The 16,131-nt window shown below is 36.4% G+C and overlaps 1 protein-coding gene across 19 annotated transcripts in view; it reads left to right on the top strand.

Annotated features, from left to right (window-relative positions):
* USP25 (ubiquitin specific peptidase 25) overlaps window positions 1-16,131 on the top strand; it is a 161,664-nt gene that overhangs the window by 19,487 nt on the left and 126,046 nt on the right. For 8 of the 19 annotated variants that reach the window (XM_069550539.1, XM_069550435.1, XM_069550518.1 and 5 more), the window contains exons 2-3: window positions 6,812-6,889; window positions 10,894-11,038. In XM_069550539.1, coding sequence (XP_069406640.1) covers window positions 6,812-6,889; window positions 10,894-11,038 — 223 coding nt within the window. Of the gene's footprint in view, window positions 1-6,811; window positions 6,890-10,893; window positions 11,039-15,611; window positions 15,696-16,131 lie in introns of all 19 variants that reach the window. The other 11 variants (XM_069550598.1, XM_069550568.1, XM_069550466.1 and 8 more) reach the window with 3 other exon arrangements.

Below are 16,131 nucleotides of genomic sequence, written 5' to 3'. Positions count from 1 at the left end.
ATACTGAAGTGCTGTTAACCCAAAAAGATTGAGATGAACCTTAACTCTATGGCAGTAGAAAATAAAAGATAGCACAACTATTCTTGAGATTAATATGTAGATTATTTGAATTTGGAAACTTCAACAATACTGTCCTATACACTCCCCTTCAGGCAGGATGGACATTACCAGGAATAGGCAATAAGGCCTTCTGTGAACTTCTCAGTGCAATGTAGGAAAGTGTAGAAAGTTTGCTAAGCAATTGGGCGTGATTTAGGCATGCTTCTTGTTCCCTTCTCCAGTTTAATTTGTACCTCTTTCCTGTGGATGAGTTCAAGCCCTGTGAGGTGACTTACTCCAGTTCACCTGTGCAAACTGTTGCTTTCATTTATTTGGTCAATATTTATTGTGTTTCTACCACATGCCTGACACTGTACTGCTTGGTTACCAGGAACGCAGTGATGAGGGAAGTAGACACCCTGTGTTCAATTCGGTATAGAGTCTGATGATTAATCATTATATATTATTAGTCTGTGGTGTCAGAGAAACCTCTGACCTTAACAGAAAGCAATTGAATATCCTCAGACCTTTGAATTAGGAAGCAGAATAGTATTGTGTACACCCTGACTGGAAGAGGAAGCGCAAGAGGGGAAAGCAGTGTAAGGTCAAGCTAGAAATAGCTGGGGTATGTAAAGGGCCCTTTAAGCTGTGAGAAGGATCACGCTGTAGGTAAGTTCCTCAGAGAGGTCATATGAAGGTACACATATATTATTTGAGGTTATATATGAAGAGAAATGAAAGGTTGTCATGTTGTTCTCCTTAAAATTATGGATAAAAAAAGACTTATGAAGTTTCTTTTTTTTTCTTATATATCTGGTTACAGGAGGTTTGGGTCTTACAATGAGCTACATGAAGGATATATTACATACTTGAAATTATCTGTCAGTGAACTTCGAAATGTTTTCTATTTGGTGCCTAGCAATGCTAATTCTGAAATTTAAGTCATGTGATTTTGAAGTTGATGAATGCCTTGGGATTTCCTATCAAATTGGCTTTTTTTTTTTTTTTCCTTAGAAATGTTTAGTTTTTTTTAGAGGTTCTTATGAGAGTTACCATTTTTTCCCCTGAAGATGGAAACCTTTGTCTTCTTGCTTTTGCATAAACTGTTTTATTTATATTTAGAAATTCAGTCAAAGGAACCAAAGACTGTCTTATGAGTCACTCACCTCTCTTAACACTGAAAGCTTTTCTGCCTTGTGGTCATCAGTGCTCCAGTTCTTTTGTACCACTTTCTTGTATCAAAGTGTTTAATGTCAACATAGTAATGGATTTTGGGGCTGAGTATTTATTTTTTTTTACTACATCTTTAATCTCCAGAATCAGCTACCATGGGGAAAATGTGGGAGACACATGGACTGTGGAATTTGAAAAATTAGACAATCATTTCTGCGTTTGTACTTCTTAGTCTCTTAAATATGTTATTCGTTATAAAAAGAGTGATTTTCTAGAGGATTTGTGTGTGTGCATGTGTGCATATATTATTTGAGATTATATACCAGAAGCACTTAACAGTCTGGCATGCAGTAAGAGCATAATAAATACTTGTATTCATTTTTAGCCTTAAGTCAGGGATCTTTTTTTTGCATTTTCAAGAAACTATACCAACGTAAATATGCTGTAGTCTTACTTAAATAGATTTAAAACAGACCCAGTATTATATAGGATCAACAGGGGAAGGAAAGAATTCTCTGAAACATTCTGATCCATACTTTATATTGAAGTTACTGGTACCTTCTTTTCCTTGAAATGCACAGTATTGGATTTTACACGTATTAGGTACTTAAGGATGTCATCACTCAGTAAAAATAACATCAATGAAGAAATCTGAAGGCCTGTAGATAGTCTGGGCTTGTTCGCTTACTGATTTTTGTGGTGTTTGCAAACCATTGTTTGAACATTGTGTCTTGCCCTTCTTGATTCAGCAGTGTCAGCAGGTTACAGCCACCTCCTTATACCGTTCAGTTCAGTTCAGTCTCCCAGTCATGTCCAACTCATTGCGACCCCATGAACTGCAGCAGGCCAGGCCTCCCTGTCCATCACCAACTCCCGGAGTTTACCCAAACTCATGTCCATTGAGTTGGGGATGCCATCTAATCATCTCATCTTCTGTCGTCCCCTTCTCCTCCTGCCCTCAATCTTTCCCAACATCAGGGTCTTTTCAAAAGAGTCAGCTCTTAGCATCAGGTGGCCAAAATACTGGAGTTTCAGCTTCAACATCAGTCCTTCCAATGAACATCCAGGACTGATCTCCTTTAGGATGGACTGGTTGGATCTCCTTGCAGTCCAGGGGACTCTCAAGAGTCTTCTCCAACACCATAGTTCAAAAGCATCAATTCTTCAGCGCTCAGCTTTCTCTGTAGTCCAACTCTCACATCCATACATGACCACTGGAAAAACCATAGCCTTGACTAGATGGACCTTTGTTGGCAAAGTAGTGTCTCTGCTTTTAAATATGCTGTCTAGGTTTGTCATAACTTTCCTTCCAAGAAGTAAGCGTCTTTTAATTTCATGGCTGCAATCACCATCTGCAGTGATTTTGGAGCCCAGAAAAATAACGTCTCACACTGTTTCCCCATCTATTTCCCATGAAGTGATGGGACCAGATGCCATGATCTTAGTTTTCTGAATGTTGAGCTTTAAGCCAACTTTTCCACTCTCCTCTTTCACTTTCATCAAGAGGCTCTTTTGTTCATTGTTCCTTACTGCCATAGGGTGGTGTCATCTGCATATCTGAGGTTATTGATATTTCTCCCGGCAATCTTAATTCCAGCTTGTGCTTCTTCCAGCCCAGCATTTCTCATGATGTGCTCTGCATATAAGTTAAATAAGCAGGGTGACAATATACAGCCCTTACGTACTCCTTTTCCTATTTGGGACCAGTCTGGTGTTCCATGTCTAGTTCTAACTGTTGCTTCCTGACCTGCATACAGATTTCTCAAGAGGCAGGTCAGGTGGTCTGGTATTCCCATTTCTTTCAGAATTTTCCACAGTTTATTGTGATCCACACAGTCAAAGGCTTGGCATTGTCATTAAAGCAGAAATAGATGTTTTTCTGGAACTCTCTTGCTTTTTCGATGGTCCAGCGGATGTTGGCAATTTGATCTCTGGTTCCTCTGCCTTTTCTAAAACCAGCTTCAACATCTGGAAGTTCATGGTTCATGTATTGCTGAAGCCTGGGTTGGAGAATTTTGAGCATTACTTTACTAGTGTGTGAGATGAATGCAATTATACTGTAGTAGATAAGAAATTTATGCAAGGAAGACCTCAGCTCAGAAAAGGAATTCTGGAGATGATAGTTTGTTAGGTCCACTTTGGATACAAAATCATTAATCAAACAAGAGAGAACCACATGGCAGGACATTTTTAGTTAAGGATCAGGGTGTTTCAAGGACCAGAAGTATGGTAAGTAAGAAGGTGCAAACCTTGAAAGAAGACCAGAGTCTTAATCACAACAGAAATGAAAGCAGCAAAATCATAAGATTGTAGGAAATGAAAGTGCAATTTTTCAAAGATAGAAAAAAGCACAGCTGGAAGATGCCAGTAGCAAATAGGAAAACTTGACAGATGAGGTGGTTTCTTTTCCATAAACTTAGAATTTTCTCATTGCTTACCTCTAATGATCTTGTTCCCATTTCTTGCTTAGTTAAGAAAATTCATTTACGTTTTCTTTTCCCACTCAGCCTTCTTTCCCACCCTAATCCTTTTCATTGTTTCACTTTCAGTCAAAATTCATGAGACCGAGAACCACGCTAGACATGCACCTGAATAATTTTGTTAGGATTTTTAGCTGACATTATTGTGAAAAATGAACAAAACACACCAAATGATAACAAAGTTTTAGATGTTACTTTTCTCTATAAAATACTCTTATATGAATATTCTTATTGTACTCACTTGCAGTCACCTATCACTGTAACAGACCACACCAAAAGTTAGTGACATCCCAAATATTATCATGTTCAGATTGGTTGGTTGGGGTGACTATTCTCATGTGGCTCACTCTTCTGGGGCAAGTGGGTTACCCAGGTTATGTTCTTAATGAATTGCACAAGTTCAAGAAGGAAAGCCCAACCATGCAAGCACATTTCATGTCTCCTAATATGCCATTGATGAAAGCTTGTCTCATGGCCAAGCCAGTCATCAGTGCAGCAAGGAACTACATTTCTGAAGCTTCAGTATTTTGGCCATCTGATACAAAGAGCCAACTCATTGGAAAAGACCCTGATGCTGGGAAAGATTGAAAGTGGGAGAAGATAGTGGGAGAGGATGAGATGGTTAGGTATCATTACCGACTCAATGGACATGAATTTCAGCAAACTCCAGAAGATAGTGGGGGACAGAGGAGCCTGGTGTGCTGCAATCCATGGGGTCACAAAGAGTTGGACATGACTTAGTGACTGAACAGCAACAACTAGTGGGAGGAAGTGAGAAGTGGCAAAGAGTGTGGATACACAGATGGGAGAAGAATTGGGAGTCTAATGCAGGCTGTGTAAGCTTTTCTGGGTTTTACATTCTTTTTACATCTTACCTTGTACTTGTTAACATAGACACACTATTTTTGTAATCTTAGGTTAATATGATTTAAGCTTAGCTTAATTTAATTTGTAAATATTAACTTCTATATAGATTATATATTTGCTGTTTAAAAATACACAGTTGTTTGTTTAAATTAAACCGTGCTTCTAGGCTCATCTGTATCAAACTCATTTGAGATGTTTACTAAAAATGAGGATCCCTTAGCAGATCCAGATGCTTCTGGAATCACTATCTCTGGGTGTGGGGCCTGGGAATCTTCTTTATTGATAAATTTATCAGGGCATTGTCTTGCACATTACAACTTAGAACTTCTTCATTAGTGGAAGGACATTTGCATTATTTCCATTCGAATTGCATTATAAATAATAGCCAGCATCATTTGTACAAATGATTAATTTATTTAGGGTATTCAGAAATCTTTCCCTGATACACAATTGAATAATTTGCAGTTGAGGAAAATTATATTCTGTGTAAAGAATAGGGTTTGGAGTGCTGGTGTGGGTGGTTACAAACATGCTTGTAAGATCTTTCAAGTATTTTATGTTCACTAAAATAAAATGTAGAATTAGATAAAGAGAATTTCTGTATAATTTGTATACATCTTTAATTTGTAATGTTGGATATTGTGTAAGTTAGTTGTGGTTCCATTGCTTGCTGTTGGTAATTTTTAAAATGAAAGTAGAAAAGTTGACATGTCTAAAGAGAATTTTACTTTTCTCATATTTCAACACTCTAAATTCGGCAGTTCAGTTCTTTTATTCAGCTATTTTGTTTATATGACCTCTGTTTGTACACGTTACTATATATTTTATTTTTAGTCTCAGTTATCTCAGCTTTTAGTAAGATTTTTATGGAAATTAAAATTTGTTGATGTCATAGCAGATACTGCCAGTGGCTGTTTAGTGTACATTCTTCATTCTTTTCTTTTTCCTTAGCAACAAATTTGAAGTGAAGCTTGTTGCCTAACTGAAAAATACATTTCTCAACCTTCTTTTTAGACACGAAGGGCCATATGACATGACTTTGTTCTGCTTAGTGAATGAGGCACATGGGGCTTGGTAAAGAAGGTGGAATCATTTAGCAGACACTCTGTCCTTTCCCCTGTATCTTATCTAGCACCTGGACTGGATGCTAGAGGAGGAAGTATAGAGTGACATTTAATAAATGCCATGTCAGATTGTTTAGTTGGGAAGACAAGATTTCAACAGATCCTTTTATTCTATTATGGGGGACTTGCTTTCCATGTCATATCACCCATTGAGTTTTCTCTATTTCATAGTTCTGTCTTCAGTTTTGGGGAACTTGTATTAAGAAGTGTAGAGATGGAAGGAGGACCATATTCTTAATTAGAGAAGTTTAGGGAAGGGTTTTGGTAGTAGAATCCTATCCTACGTGTTTTTCTCTTTACTAGAGTATGGTAGATCAATAGAGTATAAACACATCTAAAGCAAATGGGCCCAAGTGACTCAGAAAGTAAAGAATCTGCCTGCAAAAAAATCTGGGAGGTGCAAGTTCGATACTTGGGTTGGTAAATTCCCCTGGAAAAGGGAATGACAACCCACTCCAGTATTCTTGCCTGGAGAATTCCATGGACAGAGGAGCCTGGCAGGCTATAGTTCATGCAGTTGCAAAGAGTTGGACACGACTGAGGGACTAACACAAAGCAAATGAGGGCAAGTAGTCAATTTTATTTTGGATCTTTTATGACAGATTGGAGAATGAGATGTTTTTTTTCCTCCCTTGAATAGGGTGTGGTGGTTTAGTCATCCCCCAATGTAATATATCCACCTACTGCTTGTTTGCCAAAGGCATATTTTTCCCGTACATCCTAAATGCCTAGATGCTGGCTGACTTTAGGGCCAGGGAGAGATTCTAGGGCTGCCTCAATTTCATTCTGGGGTCTCATCCCCTAGTTAAAGTACACCAGTGGATACCTGTTTCCCTTAGTTCTTCTTAGGTTTAGCTGTCACAGAGATCACTCCTTCTCTTATTAGACAGCATACATCAGACAGTGAAGAATCCGCTTTTAGAAACATGAAAATGGAATAAGGACTCATGCAGCATGGTTCATTCTTCCTAAAATAATGAAATTTATTCAGTCTTTCTCAAGTTCTATATTTTTTGTTTTTTACTCTATTTTGTGTTTTCTGTCTTTTTTTCCAAAGGTCATTTATTTTCTTGTCTTTGTACATTTTCTGATTTGAGTATAATGCTTTCGGTTTTTCCCTTCTTCCAGCACCAGCAGACGTTTCTGAATCAACTACGAGAAATTACAGGGATTAATGATGCCCAGATTCTACAGCAAGCCTTGAAGGTATGGCCTCTGTTTCACAAGACACAGTTTCTGTTACACCCTCATCTCCACCACCTACCATATTGGAAAGTTGAGTTTTTTAGTTATACAATGTATAGTACCATAGATACAGGGAAGAACTTTTATAAAGTATAGACCTTACTTAACGTAGCATTGGACTAGAAAGAAAGCTGAGAGCCGAAGAATTGATGCTTTTGAACTGTGGTGTTGGAGAAGACCCTTGAGAGTCCCTTGGACTGCAAGGAGATCCAACCAGTAGCCAGGACATGGAAACAACCTAGATGTCCATCAGCAGATGAATGGATAAGAAAGCTGTGGTACATATACACAATGGAGTATTACTCAGCCGTTAAAATGAATACATTCGAATCAGTTCTGATGAGATGGATGAAACTGGAGCCAATTATACAGAGTGAAGTAAGCCAGAAAGAAAAACACCAATACAGTATACTAACACATATATATGGAATTTAGAAAGATGGCAATGATGACCCTGTATGCAAGACAGCAAAAAAGACACAGATGTGTATAGCGGACTTTTGGACTCAGAGGGAGAGGGAGAGGGTGGGATGATTTGGGACAATGGCATTGTAACATGTATACTATCATGTAAGAATCGAATCACCAGTCTATGTCCGATGCAGGACACAGCATGGTTGGGGCTGGTGCAAAGGGATGACCCAGAGAGATATTATGGAGAGGGAGGTGGGAGGGGGGTTCATGTTTGGGAACGCATGTACACCCGTGGTGGATTCATATCAATGTATGGCAAAACCAATACAGTATTGTAAAGTAAAATAAAGTAAAAAAAAAAAAAAGGAAAAAAAATTAAAAAAAAAATCAGTCCTGAATATTCATTGGAAGGACTGATGCTGAAGCTGAAACTTCAATACTTTGGCCACGTGGTGGAAAGAACTGACTCATTTGCAAAAACCTTGATGCTGGGAAAGACTGAAGGCGGAAGGAGAAGGGGACAGCAGAGGGTGAGGTGATTGGATGGCATCACTGACTCAATGGACATGAGTTTGAGTGAACTCCGGGAGTTGGTGATGGACAGTGAGGGCTGGCGAGCTGCATGCCATGGGGTCACAAAGAGTGGGACATGACTGAGCAACTGAACTGAACTAACATAACATACTGCAGTTTTGAGCACATTAGCTTTTAGCATCCTGATGTTCCATGATGCCTTGGAGTAAAAGAAGACCTCCCTCCACGTGAGACAGTTTTCATGCAAAATGGAGTGATATGACTCCCAAGTACTAATGGCCAGTTTTACTCAAGAGACATTTTAGTGTTTAATTGGGGATAGAGGGGTAGAATGGCATAGAAGATGAAGAGGAATGGGGAGAAAAGTAATACAGTATCAGAAGCTTCCCTTTAATTTTCCAGGAAGGAGACATATAAATCAGCTAACCTTCAGTTAATCGAGTGTTTAAGATTATTCAATATCAAACTGTTCAGTTATGCACAAAAAAGGGCATGATTTTTGTTGTATCTTGTGAAATATACTCATTGCCACACAGAGGCACCCAGATGAGTCAGATCACATGGATATGCAGATTGAAAGAGAGCGAATGAAGGAAAAATGTTAAGAACCCGAGCTCCACTTGAAGTGTATTTATAGATCACTGCTAAAGGCTAATATCAGCAGTACAGCAGTTGTGCTGCTGTAGGCACACACACAGTTCAGTCCTTTGCACGTGGCTCTGAAAGACTACATTACATTACTTTGGATTTGGAGCCAGAAGTTCTTCCTTTTTTTCTAGAAATAATTTATCTTTTGAATGATTGTAATCATAATCATCATCATTGTAGTGGTAATAACTAGCACTTATTAAGCACTTGCAGTAAGTACTGGGTGCTATTCTAAGTACTTTGTGTGGCTAACTCCTCCTCCTAGTAACTTTGAAGTAGGTGTTATTTTTATCCACCTTTTAAAGGGCAGGGAGAAACAGAGAGGTTAAAATGACTTGCTGAAGATCACGTAGTTAACATGTGGAGGAGCTTGGAATAGACACCAAGCAGCCTGCTCCCAGTACCACACATAATTTCTGCTTTTGTTGGAAGCTTTGCTTCAGCTTTTTCCTGCATCAGGAAAATGATCAACCAGTACTGTTAGCATTTTAAAGCATGGTTTATGAAGCTGCTCTTAAGTAGCTGGAAAGGAAGCAAAAATGTTGTACCTCAATTTTTATGATTATGACATTTAGATGATTGCCAGTCCATTCTTTATTCTGCTAAATATGACAATCATTCCACGTCTATTTTCAGAAATGGCCTTTCCCATTCTGTATCACTTGAGTCTGGGGTTAGACCTCATTACCTTCTCAGGGCAAATTTGGGGAATTCACTTACTTTTTGTTAAAAACTTAGGAAACATGTAGAATATGTTTAATTAAATAAACATAAAAAAGTAGTGTCCACATTTCCTTTGAGCTAAGTTATGTGACCATGTTTTGTTTTGTTTTGTTTTTTTAATTTGTTTCAGTTACCAGTATCTGGGGGAGAAAACAGTGTACTTAAATCTTAATTGTTGCTCAATATAAATTTGTAAAATGTTTAATAATGGGTTGACTATCGCAGCATTATACTGACACAGAGTCTACTTTTGGGAGCCACAGTGTCATTGATTGATTTTAGCACTTTTGTATTGAGAATCTCTTTGTATGTTCCAAGTAAGTGACTTTCAAGTTGTATAGATCCCTGCTGCATTCAGTTTATCATTATTATCATATGAGGGAGTATATGGAAAGCATTTGGTACATTTCTTGGCACTTAGTGTTCAATAAATGTTAGCCATTGTTATTAAAATTGTTTTACGTCTGGTTTGTCACAAACTGTAGACTATATTAAACTCATGTTTTGGATGAGTCATTTAAGAGTCTAATGACACTTTTGATAGGTAACAAAGTTAGAACCTGCACTCCTACTGTTTTCTCTCCTCAAAGGCTGTTAAAAGTGGAGTTGGGCTAAGTTTTTCCAGTTGCTCCGACATCAGATTGTGGAATCATCCTGGTCTTTCTCTTTTTATCCCTCCCCCCATTTGATATGATAGCAAATAATACTGGGCTCTGCTTCTGCTGATTTTCTCCTATAGTCTGTTCCCCACATATACCCACAGTAATCCTTTTAAAATGTAAGTCATACCATGTCATTTCTGTCCAAAACCTTCCACTGGCTTCCAGTTAAAGTTTGTAAACTAAATTTCTGAAGGCTTCCACAGTATTATGTGTTCTGGCCTTTGATACAAAGATAGCTTCATTATTAATACCTGGATTTCATAATGTGGTTTCAATTAGCAGTCACAGAGCTAATGTTTTTGTTGTTAACTGCAGAGAGAATATAGAGATAACTGGGCAAGTTTCTCTCATGATTTTGCTGTCAAACATTCTTTAGTGTTTTCAGCATCAGTTTTTCTTCTGAATTTTTAGAATGTTATTTATGTATTTAATTTGGGTAGAATTTTCATCTCCACAGTAGTCTGGAGTTCTGTGTCTCTATCAAGGTTTCAGGCCACTGAAGCTGTTTTCTTCTTATGAGTCTGATATTTGCTTGTTAGCTTGCCTCTAAGTAGGCATTCAGCATAAATATTAAAGAGAAGATCTGTTATTGTTCTTGTTTGCTGAAGTACTATTTTAAATATTTGTTCTTCACTGTTTTAGATAGCAAGTTCCAGAAAACATTTTTTAGTTTGTTCATTTACTTAGAAGTATAAGTTTATGATTGGACTTTTGTTAAGCAGATATAAAAAAAATAATGGAAAATAAATTATTTATAGAATTGATTTTTGTATTATATTAGTTTTAATAGATAAAGGAATTACTGTTGATACAGTATATTGTATTTACAGTGAATTTACATTGTAAAGTTAAGAATCACATAGTATAATTTTAAGTCTGAAAGTTATTTTTACTATTAGTGTTGTTATGGAGACAATTACATAAATCATATGCACATGTATACTTACTCCAAAATATTTGATGTTCTGTTCTTGATATTTGAAGGATAGTAATGGAAACTTGGAGCTAGCAGTGGCTTTCCTTACTGCAAAGAATGCCAAGACCCCTCAGCAGGAGGAGACCACTTACTACCAAACAGCGCTTCCTGGCAATGACAGATACATCAGTGTGGGCAGCCAAGCAGATACAAGTAAGGTTACTTTTCTTTCTTAATATTTTAATTAGAATGTAATGAAAACTTTGCTTGGGGCCGTGTTTTGTTTAAGCAGAGGTGAAGGATGAAAAAAGAAATGACTTTAGCTTTGGCTCTTCTTATAGTTGAAAGGTGCATATGTTTTTATTAGCTGCTGTATTTTTTTCCATTTTGGAAGTAAAAGATTATATTTAAGTTATATATTCTTTCATAAAACATTTCATATAGTGTTGTTTTAAAATATGGAACATCCAAAGGTGTTATTTATTAAAAATTTCTAGAATTTTAAATAGGGCACAGTCATTTGTTTTATAGATGTTAAGTGTTGGTAGAGACCTTAGAATTATTTTTGAAGATAAAGTATTTTTTAAATTACTGGTATGATTTACTGTTTAACAGAATTTTCCTTCCCTCAACTCCAACCCCACTCCAAAATAAAGATCTTGGAAGAAGGTTTATACAGCAGAACAAAATAAACAAACGTGTATACACATAGAAACATACAGAAAATTTTACATGAGACTCTAACTTTTCTTCATAATATGAATAATTTATGCTTATATAGCCGAGTTTTTTTCTTTATTTCTATCTCATTATGATGTAGTAACTGCATATAAAATGTAGGTATTTCTGTGCATTCTGGATTTGAAAAGTATGGTTACTAACTTGTCCTTAAAGAGAATTTTTTGCTTTTGTTTATAAATGTTCTTAAAGTTAGGAAACAGCTAGAAAGATCCCATCCATATAGATGTTTATAGCTACTGATTGGCATTAAATGCTGTTTAATGTTGTTGATAAAATATTTTAATCTCAGAATTTCAAGGTAGTCTTAGTATTTTTGCTCCACAAATGGTCTTGTGTCTCCAAAGCTGAGATACTCCTATCTCACACAGTTAATGGGTGATGGCAGAAGCTTTGTATAAGACAGACTCAATTGCTGTGTCCAGGTTCAAGACAAACAGTGTTTTGGCCACTACCTACATCTCTAACTTCATTTTCCACTGTTTTCCTCTTCCCCCTTTACACTGTAGTAATGGAAAATAGCCTGGAAGTTCTCATCCACACAATGCTATTTGATTTCTCCTGTTGTTACACATGTTACTTCTGTCTGGAATCCCTTCTGGCCTTCACCACCAGTCTGATTTCTTCTGGGGCTCTAAGATATTGCTCAGAAACTGCTGGCTTGAGAGTATTTCGTCTAGCTTCTATGTTAAACTGAGTGCTTCTCTTAACACCCAGAGTGTACTTCTGTCTTAATGAGTATTGTGTTACTTTGAAATTATTTGCTGTGCCTTTCTTGCATACCAGACTGTAAACTTAACAGGGCCATAGAGTGTCTATAGTCCAACCATTATACTAGGATGTCATGGTTTCTCAAAAAAGTGCTTATTGAGTTATTTTTGATAATATGTATAAAAAAGCCATTTTAAAACCAGTGAAAGTTCTCTGGAACAAGATTGAAAAACTTGTTTCAAGAAGTTAGAAAAAAGATAGTGGTATAAATAGAGAAGGAGTTAGTATGTGAGAATAACATTTCATATCTTTTAAGGTTCTGAGACTTGGGAGGAAAATGAAGTTAGGTAGAAAAAGGACAAAAGATTTTGACTGAAGACAGCTGGTTAAGATGAAAGAAGCAGGAAATGGAGTAGACATGGTTCCGTGTTCTAGTGGAAAGGATGGAAGGATTTTAGAATGATAGCTGTCAACTCTTAATACAGATGGTAGACTTTGTGACATGAGACAACATATGTAGGGAAGAATTAGGATTATAAGACTGTCATCAAAAAGATACCCTATTTGTCGTGTGAAAATTAGAAAATGGCCTTTAAGCTGCATGTTAACACCTGTTCAACAATTTTGACAATGAGTAGTGAGAATGTTATGGACAAAATGAAAGATTTGAATAGGTGCTCTTAGGGAGAAAGCAACCTGATTTCAGAAAGTGTGTGTCCCATTTGTTAATTGTAAAAACAAAATGTGTGTGTGTGTGTATATGTGTAGCCCTTGAAAAGTGTGCACTAAGTACTTTTATATTCCCCTTGAAAGAAATGATAGAGAGGTGGAGTTTCTGGTTTCATCTCATTGATTATCTTACTGAACAAATTGCTTGTACTTTTAATTTCTTTATTGATAAACTGAGCTATCCTAACCAGAATGCTAACTCATATTTAATAATTGAATAATTTGTATAGTATATTCATAAAGTTGGTTTGAGATTATTGAGGAAAAAAATTGTAAAAATATAGTGAGGTGATTGTACTATGATAGTATCAGTATCAAAGTGGGAAAATACAGCTTATGAGGTAAAAGTAATTTTTTTCCATTTTACAACTTACATCTTTCTAAAATTTTTAAGTACGACTGCCTTTAGGAAATAGTATTGATTTAGCATTTAAATTTAGTCACGTCATAATAGTATTACATGGTTTAAAACTGAGAAAGTAAGTAAATGTCATGCATTCAGCAGATTCTTTAAACTACTATGCTATAATTGCTGAGGAAAAATGAAATCTCTTGTTTATTTTTAATTCTTGGAAGGAGTGGTTAAATATGGGAAGGATAGAAAATAAATGTAAGTGAATATATATATTTAAATGCAGACCTCTTCCTGAATAAAAGTGTAAGTGCTAAAGGAGTACAGAGTGTTGGAGTGATCAGAGTGTGAGGAAGTTTTCAAGGGATTGTTCTAGATAAAAAAACTCTTTTTGAGCATTTTCTCAATTTTATATGAAATGCCTTGTTACTTGAAAATTGACCTTCAGTTCAATTCAGTCGCTCAGTCATGTCCGACTCTTTGTGACCCCATGAATTGCAGCTCGCGAGACCTCCCTGTCCATCACCAACTCCCGGGGTTCACTCAAACTCACGTCCATCGAGTCAGTGATGCCATCCAGCCATCTCATCCTCTGTCGTCCCCTTCTCCTTCTGCCCTCAATCCCTCCCAGCATCAGAGTCTTTTCCAATGAGTCAACTCTTCGCATGAGGTGGCCGAGGTACTGGAGTTTCAGCGTTAGCATCATTCCTTCCAAAGAACAGCAGAAAGTGAAGAGGAACTAAAAAGCCACTTGATCAAAGTGAAAGAGGAGAGTGAAAAAGTTGGCTTAAAGCTCAACATTCAGAAAACTTAGATCATGCCATCGGGTCCCATCACTCCATAGGAAATAGATGGGGAAACAGTGGAAACAGTGTCAAACTTTACTTTTGGGGGCTCCCAAAATCACTGCAGATGGTGACTGCAGCCATGAAATTAAAAGATAGCTTGCACCGTGGAAGAAAAGTTATGACCAACCTAGATAGCATATTCAAAAGCAGAGACATTACTTTGCCAACAAAGGTCCGTCTAGTCAAGGCTACGTTTTTTCCAGTAGTCATGTATGGATGTGAGAGTTGGACTGTGAAGAAGGCTGAGCGCCGAAGAATTGATGCTTTTGAACTGTGGTGTTGGAGAAGACTCTTGAGAGTCCCTTGGACTGCGAGGAGATCCAACCAGTCCATTCTAAAGGAGATTGGTCTTGGGTGTTCTTTGGAAGGAATGGTGCTTGAACTTAATTCTTTCAAATAATGGCAAGGGTTTTTGTTTTTTCAATTTCTTCTCTCTCTCTCTCTCTTTTTTAAAGTGTAAAATCTGTTATAAACAGGGCTAAGGCATAAACAAACCTTGGTAACTTTTTGTCATCTATTGGTTGTAGTGCTGACAAAACATTTATGTTTTGAAATAAAAGTCTCTAATGCTAAATACATAATGATTCCTTGTTGTTGTAAACTAGTTTATAAACTATAAACTTATTGTTATAAAACTTGTAACTAAAGATCTTTTTTAGAAGAACTAAACCCATGTTTTTTTGATGACTAGAAAAATTTAGTTTTCAAATTAATGTTCTGTAGAAGTCACATTTGGGGTTGTAGGGAAATTTTCATATACTCAAGTATATCAGAAAAGAAACTAAATTATGTCATTTGAGAGGAGAACACATATTTGTGAACACAGTGTTTGTGAACTTTAATACTGAAGAAGTAATTACATTTTCAGTAGTTGGTAGGGCGATTATTGGCTTCAGTGTATTTTTACGTTTCATTTTTGAGAGAAAAAGGAAACATTTCAAGGAAAGCTTGTACTCTGCATAATAAGGAATTAAGAAGTATTGTTTCGGTAACATTCCAAACTGTAAATAAATACTGCTGGTTTCTAGGGGGAAAAAAAAAAACCAAACTTTTTTGTAGTACTGTTAGCGTATAGTTGAGGCACATTTTAAAACTACTTTTATCCCCTGTTTAGACTGGATATTGTGAATTGTCAAATGAGTGCCTCCTGCCTCCAGCTTAAATGAGAAGTAAAATAATTATGTTAGGAATTTTGCAATTAAAAATGCAAAGAGGATTAGGAAATGGTACAAGATACTGAGATATCATAGGTGTATTTAATAATCAGAGAAGAGATTTTGTGAAGTTTTTGTGTCATGACAAACTCTGTCATAGACATGACTATACAATGCTTTCGCCCAATGTGAAATCAAATAGTAATATTCTTTCTTTCTTGATCATTCAATTCTTTTGAACTTTTTTAAAACAGGAAAAAAACAGTATATGCCCACCAGAACAAGATGTGCTACAATTGAGCAATCAAAGTATGGATCGAAAGATAAGAGGGATTTGGGTAGGTAATTTTAACATAGAAAATAATGCCACATATTGACTTAAGTGAAATTAGTACAACACACTGGAGTGAGTGTTCAGTGATAGACCCTTCACAAATTTAGAAGCATTGTGTTTTTTGTTTTTTTTTTTTAATTGCTGTATTTCTTTTTACAGAAGAACTTGAATTGTTTGGTAAGGATTGCACAGAAAGTGAGAAACATGTTGAAGTTCAGTCCTGGAACTCTAGTCTTAGTTATATTGCTTGATTAGTCTAAAATTGATTTTTTATTTTTTTTTTAGATTTAAAGCAAAATTTATAAACAGATTCCAGTCTAGTCTTCTCATCCCTGCTGAGGGTAAATCACTCTATGTTGAGAAGTTTAGGATTTACTAATTGAACACTGATAATTTTTTCCATTCACCAAATTTGTTAAATAAGCAACTGCAGAAAGAAA

Source organism: Ovis canadensis, chromosome 1 (assembly GCF_042477335.2).
Source record: "Ovis canadensis isolate MfBH-ARS-UI-01 breed Bighorn chromosome 1, ARS-UI_OviCan_v2, whole genome shotgun sequence".
In the NCBI taxonomy this organism is placed as follows: Eukaryota; Metazoa; Chordata; class Mammalia; order Artiodactyla; family Bovidae; genus Ovis; species Ovis canadensis.
The sequence above is the reverse complement of the archived record's forward strand: the minus strand, read 5'-3'. Positions and strand labels throughout refer to the sequence as shown.